Source organism: Aegilops tauschii, chromosome 3 (assembly GCF_002575655.3).
Source record: "Aegilops tauschii subsp. strangulata cultivar AL8/78 chromosome 3, Aet v6.0, whole genome shotgun sequence".
Classification (NCBI taxonomy): Eukaryota; Viridiplantae; Streptophyta; class Magnoliopsida; order Poales; family Poaceae; genus Aegilops; species Aegilops tauschii.
In genome coordinates this window covers 91,184,723-91,200,240 of record NC_053037.3, presented here as the reverse complement: position 1 = coordinate 91,200,240, position 15,518 = coordinate 91,184,723, and the positions used below count along the sequence as shown (strand labels likewise).

The following is a 15,518-nucleotide window of genomic DNA, read 5'->3' as shown; positions in this document are numbered from 1 at the left end:
GAATGTTATTTCGTGCTGAAATTTGTTAAACGTATAAAACATTTGTCAAAGTTTATAAAAAAATTAGAATTTTTTTTTTTGTATCTTTTACCGTTCATCATGGTGCATTGGAGCTCAGGGTCAGAATAGGACTTTGGTAAAACATGTCTATAACTCAATATACATCGATTTAGAAAAAAAGGATTAACCTATATTTATGGACGGAGGGAACAGTACTTTTCTAGGTCAAGCGGGGTTTTATTATGTGTATAAATCGACTGAGACATAGGATAATCCGAGGAATTACGCCTTTCCAAGAAATAAATATATGGGGGGGAAGGGGTTTATTCGCGTGGTCGCTCTGCAGTCTCTACTTCTCACACCACTCTCCCCTTCTCGCGCGACCCCCTTAGATCTCGCCCACGTCGCCGCCGTCCACATCGCCGCCGCAGAAAGGTCCGCCGCGTCTCACTGCTGCGGAGGTACAAATTTCCTCCCCCTCCCCTACGCCTCATGTTCTTTCCTCCCCCCTACTACCCCCCGTCTCCCTTCCCCACCCTTCTCCTACCTATCCACTCTTCTGCCCTGCGGCCACACCTCGTCGCCGGTTTAAGATCCGGCAGCCGCCCCCCTTCCGCCCGGAGGAACTTCGGCGGGAGAGCAGGTATATCTCCCGTGCCCCCCTCATCGTCCGCTTTCCTCTCCTACTCCTCCCGTCTCCCACGCACTCTTACACCCTGCATCTCCCTCTCCTCCCCGTCGCGGAAGCTCGTCCTCCAAGTCCTCCTCCCCTCCCCGGCTCGTGCAACCGCATCTCCCTCTCCTCCCCGTCGCGGAAGCTCCTCCTCCAACTCCAACTCCTCCTCCCGTCCCCTCTCGCCTGCTGCAGGCCAGGATCGATCTTGCCGGTTTGATAGAAATTGCAGTCCTGTCATACCGACCGTCACCCATGCCTTGGCCCCGGGTTTTATCTTTAGTCTTGGATTTAGGAATTGCCGACTAACTCTCTCGGATTTTGACTGGTAGTATGATGTTTTGTATGGTTTGGTTCGATGAAGCTCGCGCCTTTTATACGTTGCTGGTGATACAGGGTTGCTCACTGGATTTTATTTTATTTTGCATATTTTGTTAATCTTGGCCCGATGTGTATGAAGATCTCTGTCTTTTCTCCAAAAAAAGAAACAAGCTTGGCGCTTCATAGTTCATACAGATTATGCAAAACTGCAAACATACACTTATGTTATGTGTAGATGGCTGTGCTGATTTAATTTTATGTGGCTGTTTTATGTATAGCTGTATAAGCATCTCGTGTTGTTATGCGTGGAATGTTAAGTATTTAAGTTCACTACAGGATGAGAAGTCACTGTCTCCACTTCAACATATGCTTAGCACCTTCTGTCCAGAATGATGGTAGTTCTACTAGTACTATACTTTCATAAACATTTCTAGTGTTAGAGCCTCCGGATCGAAGTGGATACCCGTGATCATGATGGCTAGAGGGCTGACTAGCCATCAGCAAGGGGGAACGGTATCCAGTGTACGAGCAAAGGAGAGAGCAAAGAAGGGTTCCCACTAGTGTGTTGAATTCGCCATTCTCCTTTCCTGCCCCCTCTTTTTCTCTCATTTATAAGACTTTGTTTCCTGTTGAGAAATGAAAAGACATATATTACTTTATGGATAGCTTGCATCAATCGATGCAGCTAGGGGCCCTTGTATATGCGACTTAAGGGTTTAATGCCCTCAACAGATACAACGCTGATTCGACTCAAACTCTCTGGCAGAACATGACTGCTGCAGGTTCTATTGAACCGACTTCAGTTTAACAATAGAAGACCCTTTCATAATTAAAAATAAGTCTTTATTTCTTTTTAGCCCATTCCAACTCAGGCGCGGGTGTTGTGGGCTTCCTCCTCTGCTAAGGAATTCCCCACATAGTATCTGGTGAAAACAATCGCTTTGGTCTAAACTAGAAAACAAATTTGGTCTCATCACCATATACATAAATTTGTCTTGTCAAACTCCATCGTCTGTCATCGTCTGTCTTTGGCAAACAAGAAATCAAAATGCTTTAGGTTTAACTTCATTTATTATCATTATGTCTGTGATGCATTGTTTTGCTAATTTGTGCATTTCTTATCTGTGGTAACAAAGATAAACATTGAGTGTAATGGTGAGAACACCAGACAACAGCCCTTCGTGCTGGATACTCCTGCAATGTTTATCAAGTTGGACAGATAGAAGGCAAGTGGATTTGGGAGGCATTACTGTATTTCTTAATGTGTTAGCAACGATGGTAGACAATAAACTTGTGGCACCCCGTTCTTCAAGGGCGCGCTGAAAACTTGAGATGGAGACCCTGCTCGCGTATGTCAGCGGGCCCACACAAAGTCACTTGAAAACAGCAAAAGGACCAAAATGTGTTGCAAGGAAGGAAATGAAGTTCTCTTTATTTCAGAATACTGAATTCTTTGGTTGGAGGGGTGGAGGAAGTTACAATTTTGCCCTAGGCCATTTGCTGTCCTACCCTTATATGCACTTGCCACTGAGAGCAATTTGATCCTTTCCTCCAGGAATATATTGGGTATATTATGTGGGCCCTGCTTGGCATACCTCTTGTCGATTCAAGGTGCGAGCTGGTGGGGCAGTGCCGGGGACAGGAGAGGATGAGCGCACATGGCCGGCGGCGTAGTATTTTTCAGGGATGGGAGAGAAGCCAGCGAATGGATCGGCAATACCCTAGTTGGGTTTTGGGTCTGCACATACCCAATTAGCCCCTAAGCACTAATTAATTATCTTAAAGAGAGGATAAATCTATTGCTTTATATGGATGGACGAAAATACCCTTTTGAAATTTCTCTAGGGGTGTGTGCCGAAGCATATCAAAATCTAAGTTTCTCCATTTGTATCTAAAAGGAAGTTCTCTGTAAAGGAGTCAAACAAACCATGATTCATCAGTAAAGAGCAAGTCTTCCTCTTCGGTTCCTTGACCCTGTAATGAGTTTGGACTTCGGATGTGCTCACTGCCCATGAACCCCCCCCCCCCCCCCCCCCCCCCCCCTGATGCGAGTCACTCCTTGGTGCAAAGTTTGAGTTTCTTGTTGGTGTGAAGTTCGAGCTTCCCATCGGCGCAGAGTTCATGTTTCCTGTTGGTGTGAAGCACGGATATAAGGCTTGGAGATTTTCCGCTAAGTCTACAAAAGCATCGGATCCGGGTAGTGTGGTGACCACTTCCCAACACTTGCTTTATTGGGACAAATTTCCATCCCTCATATATATAGGAGCCTAACAATACTATAACTTTGTCGTATTTATCTTTAAGACTATCATATTCCTTACTGAATCTGTTGCTAGAACATGATAAGTTTTCTGATTATTTGATCTGTTGCTCATGGAATATCTTAATTTTCCAACTTAAATGTTGGCCATAATTCAATACTGCAAGTATGCGTCTATAATATTGCCGTAGAATATAGAAGTTGCAATTAAATGTGCTGCTTAACTTATTGGCTATCTGTCTTTGCATTGTTGCAGTTCCCTTGCATCCCGGGTTTTAAAGTTATGGCGAGATTTCCAAGAGCCCGAAACCTCCCAGCTCGTCGAGGTAGGTCATCTTCATCTGATGCGCGTTCCAGCTGTTGGAAGACAAAAGAAGCAGACGAACAGAGTGATTTGCCATTGGCCTGTGAGAAAAGAGAATGGAAAGGTGCAACTTGCCCAGTTTGCTTGGAGCATCCACATGATGCCGTCCTCCTCCTCTGTACTTCTCACCACAAGGGTTGCCGGCCTTATATGTGTGGCACCAACTACCATCACTCTAACTGTCTTGAACACTTCAAAGAAGCTTATGCGAAAGAGAAATTGGCCCTTAGTGATTCTGCCGAGTCCGCGCTGAACCTTCCATTTTCTCCAAACACAGAACCAGCAAACAAGCATCCATCTACAATGGAACTCGCATGCCCTCTGTGCCGTGGGGATGTTAAAGGATGGACTGTTGTTGAACCTGCTCGTCAGTATCTCAACCGCAAGAAGAGAGCATGTGTGCATGATGCCTGCTCGTTCGTTGGTTCATACAGAGAACTTTGCAAGCATGTGAACTCCAAACACCCTTCAGCAAAACCTCGTGAGGTTGATCCTGCACTTGCAAGTGAGTGGAAAAAGTTTGAATGTGAAAGAGAGCGCCAGGATGCAATCAGTACTATCAGGGCTTCGAACCCAGGAGCTGTGATTATGGGGGATTATGTACTTGAATTGAACGGTGGCAGCAACAACAGTATGTTCGCTGATGGAGATGAATTTGACTTGGAGGAGAGACTCAACTTCTTCACTTCCATGGATCGCACCCTGAACGAGAGGATCGACTTCTATGAATCTTCAGAAGGTAGTTTGGATGAGAGCATTGACTTCCTGGCATCTTTATTTGGCCGTGGCAGGCGGATCGCAAGTGGAGACTCACACAGCAGGGCTTACAGAAGGCACAGGGAGAGGCCTAGGCGTAACCACCTGGGCATATCAGTTGATTCTTCTGATATCCAGCAAGGTCCAGTTAACACTCAAAGGGGGCAGCGAGTTGCTGCTGTTCGAGGGAGAGCCCCACGGCGGCACCATCCTATGGTGACTCACGTGAGATCAACACGTGGGAGCTGAGGGTTTTAAACTGCCATGGGGGCCTGTTCATTCTATCCATGCGCGAGTTAGGCAAAAATAATGCAGCTGTGATGGGTGATCCCTGGTTCTCCGAGGTCCATCAGGTTCTTCCCTTTTCGCTTTGTTTCGTCGCTGAGACGGCAGCAACAGAGAACGCAGGTTGGACTGGGATCTCTCTGTTGGGCGATGCTCATGCCTGTAGTATATGCTCTGCTGCATACCATTGGGGGCCAAAGCAGTGCTGTTTTTCCTGTGCTGCCTTGCATGGATTTTGATGTGAATGCCCCTTGCCTTTATTTTATTTTCTTGATCATTTGTAAAACTATGGACGGGTTGTTATCTAGTGATTGCTACATGTGTCATTTGTATCGCTGCGACGAACTGGATTGTGCAGTTGATTTGATCCGCGAGCTTGTTATTCATGCGTGGATCTTCTTTATGTTTTTTTTTTTGCGCATAGATCTTCTTTATGGTTCTTTCGTATTAGCTATTGCTGTGGCTTATTATCAGCCAGTCATTGGTATGTAATATTGTAGGCTGCTTTGGTACAATAGATATGTTTACCTGGATTGTTGAAATAATTTCATTACCATGTGCTTCTTTGGACACTAATTTGACTCCCTACATCCTCAGTTGCCGAGTCCATAAATTTGGCCTGTCTATTCTTGGCAGAAATAGGTATTTTGGACGATGCGGAGCGGGATAGTGTGCATTGGAGTTGGAGTTGCTCTTATCGCGTGTAAATCTCTGCTATTAACTGATACGTACTTGCGTATTCATACCTGACATATAGCATGGTTGATTAGTGATTATATACAGCTAACACATGGTTATACATTCTTGTCATGTCATCCAGAGTCATTATTGGCAAACACTCATACTATGGATTGGCTATAAGATTGGATATTAGGATGGCCGTACTTTCAATCATCTTTATCCCTTTCTTCATTGCATTTACTCTGTTTGCTTTGGAGGTTTGTTCTTGTATGAGAACCAGCTCCTTCCATTTTTTTTCTTGTCTCTTTTTTTTCGAAAAAACTTCCAATCTATTCATCTTCAATCATGGCAGTACAACGAACACCAGAAATAAAAATTACATCCAGATCCGTAGACCACCTAGCGATGACTACAAGCACCGAAGCGAGCCGAAGGCGCGCCGCCGTCATCGCCCCTCCATCGCCGGAGCCGGGCACAACTTATTGTAGTAGACAGTCGGGAAGTCGTCGTGCTAAGGCCCCATAGGACCAGCACCCCAGAACAGCAACCGCCGGCGATGAAAAATAATGTAGATCGGAAGGATCCAAACCGAAGACACATGAACGTAGACGAACAACGACGAGATCCGAGCAAATCCATCAAAGATAGATCTGCCGAAGACACACCTCCACACGCCCACCAACGATGCTAGACGCACCGCCGGAACGGGGGCTAGGCGGGGAGACCTTTATTCCATCTTCAGAGAGTAGCCGCCGTCTTGCCTTCCTGAGTAGGACACAAACCCTAACAAGATTGAAGAAAACGACTAAAAACGGAGCCCTCCCGCCAGCCCTTGCCAGGATCCACCGCGCTCCATGTCCCTAGGGTCACCGGAGATGAGGCGGACCTGCGCCGGCGCCGGCGAGAGGCACGAACCCTAACTTTCTTTCTTGGAGGAGGAGGGATTAGGGGGTGATTGTGTCTCTCTCCTTGACACAAGTGTCATGTAAGTAGGATATACACCTTAATTATATTTTTTTGAGGGACACCCTTAATTATACTTGCTATCACATGATTTCATTGAACTGGCCAAATTCTCATCAAATAAATTTGCACACCTAGTTTGAAATCTGAACCCCTCACAAAAAAGGAACTTTTTTTTGAGGAACCGCCAGGAGCGCTGCCTTTTCATTAAGAAGGGAACATTTTGTATTAGACGTCCGAGTCCATCACAAGCAAAGCATGATTGATTATATAATCACATGATTGATTATATAGTGCTCGATATGGTGCTCGGGTAGCCTCACCATGTTGCCTCGAAGACGGGCGGCTCTGTTGCCTCGTCTTCATGCTCGACCAGGCTCGTGACCCTATCGATGACCCCGTAAGCTGCCTCGCCACCGCGCTGTGGCAACCTCACTTGGCGGCCAGGTCGACGACCACCTATGCCGCCTCGCACCCGGGTTGACTGCGCCATGTCGCTATGTCGTGGATGCTTCCATAGCATAGTGATACGTCCATTTTGCATCATGCTTTTATATCGATATTTATTGCATTATGGGCTGTTATTACACATTATGTCACAATACTTGCGCCTATTCTCTCTTATTTTACAAGGTTTACATAAGGAGGGAGAATGCCGGCAGCTGGAATTCTTGGCTGAAGGAGCAAATATTAGAGACCTATTCTGCACAACTCCAAAAGTCCTGAAACTCCACGAAAGTTATTTTTGGAAATAATAAAAAATATTGAGCGGAAGAAGTATGTCAGGGGGCCCCACCTGGCCACGAGGGTGGGGGGCGTGCCCTACCCCCCTGGGCGCACCCCTTCCTCGTGGGCCCCCTGTTGGCCCTCCGGTGGCCATCTTCTGCTATATGAAGTCTTTCGCCCGAAGAAAAATCATAAGCAAGCTTTCGGGACGAGACTCCGCCGCCACGAGGCGGAACCTTGGCGGAACCAATCTAGGGCTCCGGCAGAGCTGTTCTGCCGGGGACACTTCCCTCCGGGAGGGGGAAATCATCGCCATCGTCATCACCAACGCTCCTCTCATCGGGAGAGGGCACTCTCCATCAACATCTTCACCAGCACCATCTCCTCTCAACCCTAGTTCATCTCTTGTATCCAATTCTTGTCTCCAAGTCTGGGATTGGTACCTGTAGGTTGCTAGTAGTGTTGATTACTCCTTGTAGTTGATGCTAGTTGGTTTATTTGGTGGAAGATCATATGTTCAGATCCTATATGCATATTAATACCCCTCTGATTATGAACATGAATATGCTTTGTGAGTAGTTACGTTTGTTCCTGAGGACATGGGAGAAGTCTTGCTATTAGTAGTCATGTGAATTTGGTATTCATTCGATATTTTGATGAGATGTATGTTGTCTATCCTCTAGTGGTGTTATGTGAACGTCGACTACATAACACTTCACCATTGTTTGGGCCTAGAGGAAGGCATTGGGAAGTAATAAGTAGATGATGGGTTGCTAGAGTGACAGAAGCTTAAACCCTAGTTTATGCGTTGCTTCGTAAGGGGCTGATTTGGATCCATATGTTTCATGCTATGGTTAGGTTTACCTTAATACTTTTGTTGTAGTTGCGGATGCTTGCAATAGAGGTTAATCATAAGTGGGATGCTTGTCCAACTAAGGACAGCACCCAAGCACCGGTCCACCCACATATCAAATTATCAAAGTACCGAACGCGAATCATATGAACGTGATGAAAACTAGCTTGACGATAATTCCCATGTGTCCTCGGGAGCGTTTTCCTTTATATAAGAGTTTGTCCAGGCTTGTCCTTTGCTACAAAAAGGATTGGGCCACCTTGCTGCACTTTACTTTTGTTACTTGTTGCTCGTTACAAATTATCTTATCACAAAACTATCTGTTACCTATTATTCCAGTGCTTGCAGAGAATACCTTGCTGAAAACCGCTTATCATTTCCTTCTGCTCCTCGTTGGGTTCGACACTCTTACTTATCGAAAGGACTACGATAGATCCCCTATACTTGTGGGTCATCAAGACTCTTTTCTGGCGCCGTTGCTGGGGAGTGAAGCGCCTTTGGTAGGTGGAATTTGGTAAGGAAAAATTTATATAGTGTGCTGAAATTTACTGTCAATTGTTACTATGGAAAGTAATCCTCTGAGGGGCTTGTTCGGGGTATCTTCACCCCGACCAGTAGAGCAAAGAGTTGCTCCTCAACCTACTGAACCTACTGAAAATGAAGATGTCCACTTTGAGATTCCTTCGGGTATGTTAGAAAAACTGCTAGCTAATCCTTTTGCAGGAGATGGAACAAAGCATCCTGATGAGCACCTAATATATGTGGATGAAGTTTGTGGATTATTTAAGCTTGCAGGTATACCCGGTGATTTTATTAAGAAGAAGGTCTTCCCTTTATCTTTGAAGGGAGATGCATCGACATGGTATAGGCTATGTGATGATACGGGATCATGGAAGTACAAACGATTGAAATTGGAATTTCATCAGAAATTTTATCCTATGCATCTTGTTCATCGTGATCGCAGTTACATATATAATTTTTGGGGGAGGTTTAAATCAATGTTATATTCATGCCCCAATCATGAGCTTCCAAGAGAAATAATTATTCAAAGTTTTTATGCTCGGCTTTCTGATAACAATCGCACCATGCTCGATACTTCTTGTGCTGGCTCTTTTATGATGAAGACTATTGAATTCAAATGGGATTTATTGGATAGAATTAAACGCAACTCTGAAGATTGGGATCTCGACGAAGGTAAGGAGTCAGGTATGACACCTAAGTTTGATTGTGTTAAATATTTTATGGATACCGATGTTTTCCGTAAGTTTAGCACTAAATATGGACTTGAATCTGAGATAGTAGCCTCTTTCTGTGAATCTTTTGCTGCTTATGTTGATCTCCCTAAGGAGAAGTGGTTTAAATATCATCCTCCCATAGAAGTAAAAGTAGCTGCACCTATTAAAGTTGAAGAAAAGACTATCACTTATAATGATCCTATTGTTCCTACTTCTTATGTTGAGAAACCACCTTTCCCTGTTAGGATAAAGGATCATGCTAAAGCTTCAACTGTGGTTCGTAAAACCAATATTAGAACTTATACACCTCCTGAGCAAATTAAAGTTGAACCTAATATTGCTATTGTTAAAGATCTCTTGTCTGATAATATCGATGGGCATGTTATTCATTTCTGTGATGAAACTGCTAGAATTGCCAAACCTTGTGCTAAAGATAAACATAGACCTGTGGTAGGCATGCCTGTTATTTCTGTTAAAATAGGGGATCATTATTATCATGGCTTATGTGATATGGGTGCTAGTGCTAGTGCAATACCTTTTGACTTATACAAAGAAATTATGCATGATATTGCACCTGTTGAGATAGAAGATATTGATGTTACAATTAAGCTTGCCAATAGAGATACTATTTCACCAATGGGAATTGTTAGAGATGTTGAAGTCTTGTGTGGGAAAACTAAATATCCTGCTGATTTTCTTGTTCTTGGCTCCCCACAAGATAGCTTTTGTCCCATAATATTTGGTAGACCCTTCTTGAACACCGTCAATGCTAGGATAGACTGCGAAAAGGATGTCGTTACTATTGGTTTGGGTGATATGTCTCATGAGTTTAATTTCTCTAAATTTAGTAGACAACACCGTGAAGAGGAATTGCCTAGTAAGGATGAAATAATTGGTCTTGCTTCTATTGCCGTACCTCCTAGTGATCCTTTAGAACAATATTTGCTGGACCATGAAAATGATATGTTTATGAATGAAAGAAGGGAAATAGATGAAGTATTCTTCAAACAGGAACCTATCCTGAAACACAATTTGCCTATTGAAATCCTAGGGGATCCTCCTCCACCCAAGGGTGATCCCGTGTTTGAGCTTAAACCGTTACCTGATACTCTTAAATATGCTTATCTTGATGAGAAAATGATATATCCTGTTATTATTAGTGCTAACCTTTCAGAGCATGAAGAAGAGAGATTATTGAAAACTCTAAGGAAGCACCGTGCTGCTATTGGATATACTCTTGATGATCTTAAGGGCATTAGTCCCACTCTATGTCAACATAAAATAAATTCGGAGGAAGATGCCAAACCAGTTCGTGATCATCAACGACGGTTGAATCCTAAGATGAAGGAAGTGGTAAGAAAAGAAATACTAAAGCTCCTTGAGGCAGGTATAATTTATCCTGTTGCTGATAGTCAGTGGGTAAGTCCTGTCCATTGTGTCCCTAAGAAGGGAGGTATTACCGTCGTTCCTAATGATAAAGATGAGTTGATCCCGCAAAGAATTATTATAGGTTATAGGATGGTAATTGATTTTCGCAAATTAAATAAGGCTACTAAAAAAGATCATTACCCTTTACCTTTTATCGATCAAATGCTAGAAAGATTATCCAAACATACACATTTTTGCTTTCTAGATGGTTATTCTGGTTTCCCTCAAATACCTGTGTCAGCCAATGATCAATCAAAGACTACTTTTACTTGCCCCTTTTGGTACTTTTGCTTATAAACGTATGCCTTTTGGTTTATGTAATGCACCTGCTACCTTTCAAAGATGCATGATGGCTATATTCTCTGACTTTTGTGAAAAGATTTGTGAGGTTTTCATGGACGATTTCTCCGTTTATGGATCCTCTTTTGATGATTGCTTGAGCAACCTTGACCGAGTTTTGCAGAGATGTGAAGAAACTAATCTTGTCTTGAATTGGGAAAAGTGCCACTTTATGGTTAATGAAGGTATTGTCTTGGGGCATAAAGTTTCTGAAAGAGGTATTGAAGTTGATAAATCCAAGGTTGATGCTATTGAAAAGATGCCATGTCCCAAGGACATCAAAGGTATAAGAAGTTTCCTTGGTCACGCCGGTTTTTATAGGAGGTTCATTAAGGACTTCTCAAAAATTTCTCGTCCTCTGACTAATTTATTACAAAAAGGTATACCATTTGTCTTTGATGATGATTGTGTAGAAGCATTTGAAATACTTAAGAAAGCATTGATCTCTGCACCTATTGTTCAGCCACCTGATTGGAATTTACCCTTTGAAATTATGTGTGATGCTAGTGATTATGCTGTAGGTGCTGTTCTAGGGCAAAGAGTTGATAAGAAATTAAATGTTATTCAATATGCTAGTAAAACTCTAGACAATGCTCAAAGAAATTATGCTACTACTGAAAAATAATTCCTAGCAGTTGTATTTGCATGTGATAAGTTCAGACCTTATATTGTCGATTCTAAAGTAACTATTCACACTGATCATGCTGCTATTAAATATCTTATGGAAAAGAAAGATGCTAAACCTAGACTTATTAGATGGGTTCTCTTGCTACAAGAGTTTGATTTGCATATTATTGATAGAAAGGGAGCTGAGAACCCCGTTGTAGACAACTTGTCTAGGTTAGAAAATGTTCTTGATGACCCACTACCTATTGATGATAGCTTTCCTGATGAACAATTAAATGTCATAAATGCTTCTCGTACTGCTCCATGGTATGCTGATTATGCTAATTATATTGTTGCTAAATTTATACCACCTAATTTCACATACCAGCAAAAGAAAAAGTTTTTCTATGATTTGAGACATTACTTTTGGGATGACCCACATCTTTATAAAGAAGGAGTAGATGGTGTTATTAAACGTTGTGTACCTGAGCATGAACAGGAACAGATCCTACGCAAGTGTCACTCCGAGGCTTATGGAGGACACCACGCTGGAGATAGAACTGCACATAAGGTATTGCAATCTAGTTTTTATTGGCCTACTCTCTTCAAGGATGCCCGTAAGTTTGTCTTATCTTATGATGAATGTCAAAGAATAGGTAATATCAGTAGACGTCAAGAAATGCCTATGAATTATTCACTTGTTATTGAACCATTTGATGTTTGGGGCTTTGATTATATGGGACCTTTTCCTGCCTCTAATGGTTACACTCATATTTTAGTTGCTGTTGATTACGTTACTAAGTGGGTAGAAGCTATTCCAACTAGTAGTGCTGATCATAATAATTCTATTAAAATACTTAAAGAAGTTATTTTTCCGAGGTTTGGAGTCCCTAGATATTTAATGACTGACGGTGTTTCACATTTTATTCATGGTGCTTTCCGAAAAATGCTTGCTAAATATGATGTTAATCATAGAATTGCATCTCCTTATCACCCACAGTCTAGTGGTCAAGTAGAATTGAGTAATAGAGAGCTCAAATTAATTTTGCAAAAGACTATTAATAGATCTAGAAAGAATTGGTCCAAGAAACTTGATGATGCATTATGGGCCTATAGAACTGCATATAAAAATCCTATGGGTATGTCTCCGTATAAAATGGTTTATGGTAAAGCATGTCACTTACCTCTCGAACTAGAACATAAGGCTTATTGGGCTATCAAAGAGCTCAACTATGATTTCAAACTTGCCGGTAAGAAGAGGTTATTTGACATTAGCTCACTTGATGAATGGAGAACCCAAGCTTATGAAAATGCCAAGTTGTTTAAAGAAAAAGTTAAAAGATGGCATGACAAAAGAATACAAAAGCGTGAGTTTAATGTAGGTGATTATGTATTGCTATACAACTCTCGTTTAAGATTTTTTGCAGGAAAACTTCTCTCTAAATGGGAAGGTCCTTACGTTATCGAGGAGGTCTATCGTTCCGGTGCCATAAAAATCAACAACTTCGAAGGCACAAATCCGAAGGTGGTAAACGGTCAAAGAATCAAACACTATATCTCAGGCAATCCTATAAATGTTGAAACCAATGTTATTGAAACCGTAACCCCGGAGGAATACATAAGGGACACTTTCCGGAACGTTTCAGACTCCGAAAAGGAATAGGATGTGGTACGGTAAGTAAACCGACTCCAAAACAGTTTTTATGGCAATATTTCTCCGTTTTGGAATATTTAGAAAAATAGAAAAATAAGAAGCAGTCCGGGAAGGACACGAGGCCTCCACGAGGGTGGAGGGCGTGCCCCCTACCTCGTGGGCACCTCGTGTGCTCTCCGGACTCGGTTTTCTTGCACGATACGTATTTTGGTCGGTAAAAGTTCATTATATAATCTCCCGAAGGTTTTGACTCCTGTATCACGCAATTGTCCTCTGTTCTTGTTTCGAGCTGTTATCTATCAGGGTTGTCAAGGCCAGGCATCATGTCGTCCCCCTCCTCCAACAATGGTGACAACGATGCTTGGCTAATGAAGATAGAGCTGAAGAGGGAAGAACCTATGTAGATCAACAAGGATGAAGGAATCAAGAAGGCCACGGAAGACCAAGCTCCTAAAGACAACCTTCAACTTGATCACAATCTTCTTACCCCAACTGATATCGAAGCTTTCAAGATGTTGAGTTAGCTTGTATTCAAAACAAGTATCTCACCCGTGAAAATATTTTGTTGAAGGAGCATATTGTCGCACTCAAGGGCATTATCCGCAAGTTGGAGGATCTCTTACGCTTGATGTGCGATTACCCATCATCAACAACTCCACCTTCTTCACCAGCAAAGGAGACATAATCACATGGGTATGGGCACTCCCCTTGGCAATTGCCAAGCTTGGGGGAGATGCCCCGGTAACGTATCACCACCACATCTCCTATCTTTACCGTTTTTCTTAGTTCGATCCTATTAGTAGTATCTCGATCTAGTAGAATAAAGTTTTGGTATGATCTATTTTTGAGTTTTGCTTTATGATCCCTCTATGTAATCGAGTCCGTGAGCTATATAATAAAGATTAGTGTTGAGTCAAGGGCTTGATTATCTTGCTATGATGTTGAGTTAATAAAAGAAAAGAATAAAAAGGAATAAAAATATCATATTGATCTTATTGAGAATAATGACTTCACATAGGAAGAGTATGATGATTAAAAGTTGTTGAGAGTTGACAAACGTAGCTTTGGTCATCGTTGCAATTAATAGGAAGTAATAAAGAAAGAGAGGTTTCACATATAAATATACTATCTTGGACATCTTTTATGATTGGGAGCACTCATTAAAATATGACATGCTAAAGAGTTGACGTTGGACAAGGAAGACAACGTAATGGGTTATGTTTTCTTATATCTGAGATAAAGTATATTGTCATGGATCATCCAACATGTTGAGCTTGCCTTTCCCCCTCATGCTAGCCAAATTCTTTGCACCAAGTAGAGATACTACTTGTGCTTCCAAAAACCCTTAAACCAGTTTTGCCATGAGAGTCCACCATATCTACCTATGGATTGAGTAAGATCCTTGAAGTAAGTTGTCATCGGTGCAAGCAATAAAAATTGCTCTCTAAATATGTATGATTGATTGGTGTGGAGGAAATAAGCTTTATACGATCTTGTGATGTGGAAGAAATAAAAGCGACGGACTGCATAATAAAGGTTCATATCACAAGTGGCAATATATAGTGACGTTCTTTCGCATTAAGATTTTGTGCATCCAACCCTGGAAGCGCATGGCAACCTCTGCTTCCCTCTGCGAAGGGCCTATCTTTTATTATTATCTTCTATCTTATGCAAGAGTCATGGTGATCTTCACCTTTCCTTTTTTACATTTTATCCTTTGGCAAGCACAGGGTGTTGGAAAGATCCTGATAGATATATCTAATTGGATGTAGGTTAGCATGAACTATTATTGTTGACATTACCCTTGAGGTAAAAGGTTGGGAGGCGAAACTATAAGCCCCTATCTTTCTCTGTGTCCGATTAAAACTCCGTAACCACAAGTATAGCGTGAGTGTTAGCAATTATGAAAGACTAAATGATAGTTGAGTATGTGGACTTGCTAGATAGCTCTGACATAGACTCTTTCTGATGTTATGATAAATTGCAATTGCTTCAATGACTGATATTATAGTTTGTTGGTTCTCAATAAAGTTTCTGGTTCATACTTTGCATTGTGAATAGATTGTTACTTGAGCATAAGAAATCATATGACAATATCCATATATGTTGCTGTTATGAAAATAATCATGATGCCCTCATGTCCGTATTTTATTTTATTGGCACCTCTACCTCTAAACATGTGGACATATTTATCGTTATCGGCTTTCGCTTGAGGACAAGCGAGGTCTAAGCTTGGGGGAGTTGATACGTCCATTTTGCATCATGCTTTTATATCGATATTTATTGCATTATGGGCTGTTATTACACATTATGTCACAATACTTATGCCTATTCTCTCTTATTTTACAAGGTTTACATAAGGAGGGAGAATGCC

At 42.0% G+C, this 15,518-nt stretch overlaps 1 protein-coding gene across 2 annotated transcripts; it reads left to right on the top strand.

Annotated features, from left to right (window-relative positions):
* Positions 1-329: 329 nt before the first annotated feature.
* Positions 330-5,204, top strand: LOC109769753 (uncharacterized). Of its 2 annotated transcripts, none has more exons than XM_020328477.4 (2): positions 330-461; positions 3,511-5,204. In XM_020328477.4, the coding sequence occupies exon 2, from the start codon at positions 3,538-3,540 to the stop codon at positions 4,621-4,623; it is 1,086 nt and encodes a 361-aa protein (XP_020184066.3). In that variant the 5' UTR covers positions 330-461; positions 3,511-3,537; the 3' UTR covers positions 4,624-5,204. The 2 variants fall into 2 exon arrangements, with proteins under 2 accessions (XP_020184066.3, XP_020184065.3); XM_020328476.4 differs by having other exon boundaries at positions 419-643.
* The last annotated feature ends 10,314 nt before the right edge of the window (positions 5,205-15,518 follow it).